The 6,000-nt window shown below is 42.4% G+C and overlaps 1 protein-coding gene across 2 annotated transcripts in view; it reads right to left on the bottom strand.

Moving 5' to 3' along the window:
- Positions 1-4,714: 4,714 nt before the first annotated feature.
- The window catches only part of LOC134464169 (uncharacterized), a 161,939-nt gene continuing 160,653 nt past the window's right edge, over positions 4,715-6,000 (bottom strand). For both annotated transcript variants that reach the window (XM_063217627.1, XM_063217628.1), the window contains one exon: positions 4,715-5,760. In XM_063217627.1, coding sequence (XP_063073697.1) covers positions 5,397-5,760 — 364 coding nt within the window. In that variant the 3' untranslated portion in view covers positions 4,715-5,396. The remainder of the gene's footprint in view (positions 5,761-6,000) is intronic.

Below are 6,000 nucleotides of genomic sequence, written 5' to 3'. Positions count from 1 at the left end.
CCAAGGGTCCCCGGCCCCCAACTTTGAGAACCACTGCCCACAATCAGTAGAAAAAAAATACATTACAATGATTGCTATTATTTTTTCCCAACCTTTATTTTACCAGCCATTGAGATTAAAAACTTCCCTTTTGCAAAGGCATCCTGGCCAAGAGGTACCAAAACTTACAATTTCCATTTCAAAACTTTACGATTAAACTAAAGTAACAAAATTGTTAAATCAGTTACAAATCAGTGATGTCGTGTCCAGTGTTAAGATAGTGGCTTGCGGTGTATTTACAGATGCTGTGTTCCAATACTCGTACTGTCCGCCCTTTCCACACTGTGTTTGGGTACGCAGGGTGTTCCATTTCTAATCACGACGGTAAAGTGTACTGTAAATTACCCGCATAACGCCCCCAGAACGGCAGTGTGGAGTTACTGTACACTTTTCGCACTCAACGGCCGCCATGTTTGTTACGTAGTTGAGTGTCAGATCTGTCAAATGGTTGAATCTCCGTGATAACAGCATAGTTTTGATTCCAAAGACAATCGCCATGTGTATTAGAGGCAGGGGTAACTTTAAAAACTGTTAGCATAACGAACAGTGCCTTCCGTGATTGCATATTGGCGGTTGGTAAACTCGGATGACACACGACCAACCGTCATTTCCGTTAAGTGTATCAGACAGAACGGGAATCGGAATGTACTCGCCTCGTGAATCGTGGAGGGTGGAAAGGGTACTTCACTGCACTTAAGCAAGGTACAAAGTACAGAGGGTGAATAATGGAACACACCAAGGTGAGTAAATGTCAAAACTCTCCAAATAAGCTGCACTTTAATGAGCACAAAATATAAAAGGAAATACTGTAGATCTCAATGAACTGGGTACACTGTTGAAGTCGGAAGGAGCTTTACATTTGAAGGCACGCCTTTCTATTTCTTTGGAAATAATTGGACGCTAGGAGCTTTAAAACAGGTCAAATACGTGCCCGACGGGCCAGGCTTTAACTGAAAACAGCGCAATTTAACAACTTTGCGGAGCAGGCATGAACATTTCTCGCGGTTTTCCCTTTCATCCCTTTCCCTCGGTCCACCCACGATGGGATATGAATCCAAACTGGCTGGAATTCTCCTTTAAACTTGCCTTTTTTCCCGCACACCTCAGCTGGCAGGTGCGTCGGAGATGGCCCATGGGTCACTCAGCAGATAACTTGAAAAAAATCTAATCTTTGCCTGATGAAGGTCTAGTACCGAAACGTCGCTCATTAAAGCAAAAACAGCGAAATGATCCGTGTGCGGGATTTTTTTCAAGTCATCATTTGGAAATAATTGGAACAGAAAAATAAATGACCAAGATGTCTAAGCCCATAGGTAGGCCTAATAATAATAATAATAATAAGTATAATAATAATGATAATAATACTTTTTATTTTAAGCGTCTTTCAAGATACCCAAGGTCACTTCACATTAACAGAGGTCACAGCAGCATGAGCAATAACAACAGCATCAATGAATACATCACATCACATCTAAAACAGGAGAATAGTTAAAAGAAAAGGCAACTGATGGGTTTTAATAGTATAATATATAAATGGATACAAAAAGAGAAGCTTAAAATAAAATACAAGTATATCAAATAAAATAGTAATAATAATAATAATGAAATAGTCAAGGCGTATGTGACTGCATGTCAGCTGTAGCATGAATAGGCTAAAGCAGCAGCTCCCAAACTTTTTTTTAAAAAGCGCCCCCTTACCTGTTTCCTGGTGAACCAGAAGCTATGTGTTGACGCCCAGGGGGCTGGGCTACACAAACCAAAATCTACACGTGTATATGCACTAAAAAAATACTTTGTATTGCATCGATTAACCCATTTTGTCCTATGCCGTTTTTGGGAAAAGGTGCACTCTCCCTAATAAAACCTAAATATCTCAGCCTCTGGAGCACATAAAACATGAGAGAAGTTGCATTTAATAGCTAGAACCTTCGTTCTGCACTGGAATGTGTTCATTCAGCTCTAACATACCCACATTGTTAATAAAACAACTCAAAACGCAAGAACTGTGCCAGATCTTGATGCCAACATTTTGTAGCCTCGCGTACCATCCTATGTGCTTCCGCCAAGAGACTTTGCTCCGCAATAGGCCTACGTCTAGTGCCTGTTTTGTGTGGAGCGATGTTGACCGGTAGGATTTGCGCTGACATTATTCTGACAAGTGGTCCTACATTGTAATTTTATCCTACAGTAGGATGTTCTGTCAGACATGTCTGTTAAACGGTCCTACATCGCCATAGACGTCAGACATGTCTGTTAAACGGTCCTACATCGCCATAGATAGACGTCAGACATGTCTGTTAAACGGTCCTACATCGCCATAGATAGGCCTAGACGTCAGACATGTGTGTTAAACGGTCCTACATCGCCATAGATAGACGTCAGACATGTAACTTTTATGTTGTTGAACAAACATGTCTGACGTCTATCTATTGCAATGTAGGACCGTTTAACAGACATCCTGATTTTTCCTAAAATGTTCTTCCTGTTTCCTGCAATCGCGTCTGATCAAACAACCTCCAGACCATGAATACAAAATGAAATGGTAGTATTATGGGATGGTCAGGACCAGGCTTAACATTTTGTGCATCACAAGAATTATCAATGGGTCCAGATTAGTGCATATTATGGGAATGTGTTATTTGTCTAGCTTTAAGTATTTAGTGTGTGTACAGGATAGACAATTTCAGCCAAGACCCACAGATTTTTAGCTGCAAAAACGTACTGTTCTATGGTCGTACTAGTAAATATTAGTTCATTACTTAGTAAATATTCATGAAAAGATTGCAAGATTTGCCAATATGACCCACAGTTTCAATGAGCAGCATAGTTGCAATACCTACTTTGGCCACCATCCCACAGAGAGCACCTTTAAGTGGGATGATTCAAGGTGGCTAGTGACTTGCAAAGCCATCACCAGAGTTTTCCAATATGCGACCTTGCGTCCTCCACTTGTGCTTGTGTGCTTGTGGCCTCACGTTTTGCTGATGCCCCGCCTCCGTGCAGAAAACAATTAAGTTTTCTTCATTCACCATCCAGTTTGCACATGAGAAAATGACTTTACAATTGAGCTTTTCCAAGATATTGAAATATAATGCTGATGTCACCACAACGTATTACTTCCTGGTACTAGGCCACAAGCACAAGTGGAGGACGCAAGGTCACATATTGGAACGCACGAAATAATATGTCCTGTAACTCCTCAATGTGAGCTGCCATTGATATTGAAGTTATACTCTAAATGCTCCGTCAATTTTCTGGCTCGAGACGTGGAGGATTCCTGCTGCAGTGTTCCAAAGAAGGAATAACCGGAGCATCTTAATTAACCTGTTTTATTGGGCAAGCGCCTATTGACTCTGAAGAAGACGTGAGAACGTTGAAACATTAGTCTTGGCGTTTGCCCAATAAAACAAGTTAATTTCCACATTTCATGGGTGAGCGGTTAGGGCGTCAGACTTGCATCCCAGAGGTTGCCGGTTCGACTCCCAACCCGCCAGGTTGGTGGGGGGTGTAATCAACCAGTGCTCTCCCCCATCCTCCTCCATGACTGAGGTACCCCGAGCATGGTACCGTCCCACCGCACTGCTCCCCATGGGGCGCCACTGAGGGCTGCCCCCTTGCACGGGTGAGGCATAAATGCAATTTCGTGTGTGCAGTGTTCACTTGTGTGCTGTGGAGTGCTGTGTCACAATGACAATGGGAGTTGGAGTTTCCCAATGGGCTTTCACTTTCACTTTCATTTGAAGATACTCCGGTGATTCCTCTCTTCCTCTGCATTTACCAAGTCCTTTCCCGAGACGCACCAGATTGTGAAGTTCAGAAGCGCGGAGGATATCTCCATTTACTTGTCAAACATCATTTCAGTTGGCTACTCTGTGTGATGAAGCGGTCTGCACACTGTGTATTAACTCCAAAAATACTTTATTTCATTTAAACATATGGCAACGTTTCGATCCAACAGAGGGATCTTAGTTGCCATATGTTTAAATGAAATAAAGTATTTTTGGAGTTAATACACAGTGTGCAGACCGCTTCATCACACTACCTACTACTTTTTGTCTGGCACCTGGACAACTACCTGTGGATGTGCTCCAAACAATGTTATGGAGCTTCACATGAAATATGAAATATTTTGTGTGGGAATTTTAGAAAATACATTTGCAATACAATTAAGTTATATTCAGGGGACCTAGAGAAGGGTGGGGTCTGTTTTAACGGTGGCTGCCTTCAATATAGGCCTAAAGTGCAGGGGGAAATCCTGGTTTGTGTTCATATTACGGCCCTCGGAGGACTTTTACGGCCCTCGGATGAATTTGAAGTGGCCCCTCGAATGAAAAGGGTTCCCCACGCCTGGTACCACAAGGTTAACTTAACCAGAGTATTCCAAGAACCTGGCTCAGTAGTAAACCAGGCTACGTTAACTTTGAGATTGTGGTAAATCCTCTAATATAAGAGCCTGTGGAGCCCTCATTTTCTTAAAGGGACACTGTGTGAGATTTTTAGTTGTTTATTTCCCGAATTCATGCTGCCCATTCACTAATGTTACCTTTTTCATGAATACTTACCACCAGCATCAAATTCTAAGTATTCATTATGACTGGAAAAATTGCACTTTTCATACATGAAAAGAGGGATCTTCTCCATGGTCCGCCATTTTGAATTTCCAAAAATAGCCATTTTTAGCTGCAAAAATGACTGTACTTGGACCATACTAGAAAATATTTGTTAAGTACTTAGTAAACTTTCATGTAAAGATCAAATTTGGCAATAGGCAGCCCAATTTCAATAAGCAACATAGTTGCAGTACCTTTTTTGACCATTTTCTGCACAGTGTACATTTAACTAATTGACACATGTGGGCTATCTATTAGCAGATGAACCACTTCTTGCAGCTGGTGTATCACTTAACAATGTTCTTGGAATGGAACCTCCAAACACAGATGGCTACTCTGTGCAATACTAATACTCATCTACTAACTAAACTAAGTTACCTAAAAATCAGCATCTGAGGAATCTCTACTTTTTATGTAGCCTAGGCTTTTCAGTCAGTCTTTCACAACCCCAATCGCTGCATGGAGTGAAAGCCCTTTGGAAGCGGTCGTTGAAGGCAGTGTGGCAGTAAGCCAATGAGTCTTAAAAATAGTTTGCGCCAACGTAATAAAAAAGGCCCACGTGTGCGAGTTGGCTATGTGTTTCAACCCTTTCGTAGGATCCGATATCCGGTTCCAGATCCGGCAGGATCTTAAGCAGTGGATCCGGTATCCGGCAGGATCCTAAAAATCAGGATCCGGTGCATCTCTACTAATAAATGTATGTTTTGTGATATAATTCGATACTCAATAGTCAAGTGTGCTGACTTTTCAGTTGGCTGCCATGTGTTGACTCATCACATGGTACTTCAGTGCGACTCTCTGCGTGAAACGCCTGCCACAGTGCGTACACTGAAAAGGCTTTTCTCCAGTGTGAATCCGTTTATGTGTTTTAAGATCTCCAAGGAGAGCAAAGCTCTTGTCACACTCGGAGCAAGGATAGGGCCTTTCCCCAGTGTGGACACGCTGGTGGTTTCTGAAACAGAACGCCCGATTAAACGTCTTGCCACAAACCGAACAGCAGAAAGGCCTCTCTCCGGAGTGCACGAGCTGGTGAGACGTCAGGTGATGCTTTCGAGCGAAACACTTGTCACACTGGCTGCAAGCATACGGCCTCTCTCCCGTGTGAGTGCGCCTGTGGGTCAAGAGCAAAGAGAAAATAAAGAGAATAATTGAAAACATACATTTAACACACATTGTGGTATATTGTGACATAAATCATTATCGTGATATGAAGTTTTCGAGCAAAACGCTTGTCACACTGAAAGCCCATTGGGAAACTCCAACTCCCATTGTCATTGTGACACAGCACTCCACAGCACACAAGTGAACACTGCACACTGCACACAACAAAATTGCATTTATGCCTCACCCG

The sequence above is a fragment of the Engraulis encrasicolus genome, chromosome 15, assembly GCF_034702125.1.
Source record: "Engraulis encrasicolus isolate BLACKSEA-1 chromosome 15, IST_EnEncr_1.0, whole genome shotgun sequence".
Taxonomy (NCBI): domain Eukaryota; kingdom Metazoa; phylum Chordata; class Actinopteri; order Clupeiformes; family Engraulidae; genus Engraulis; species Engraulis encrasicolus.
Note: the sequence above shows the minus strand (reverse complement) of the source record. Positions and strands in the feature narration are given on the sequence as shown.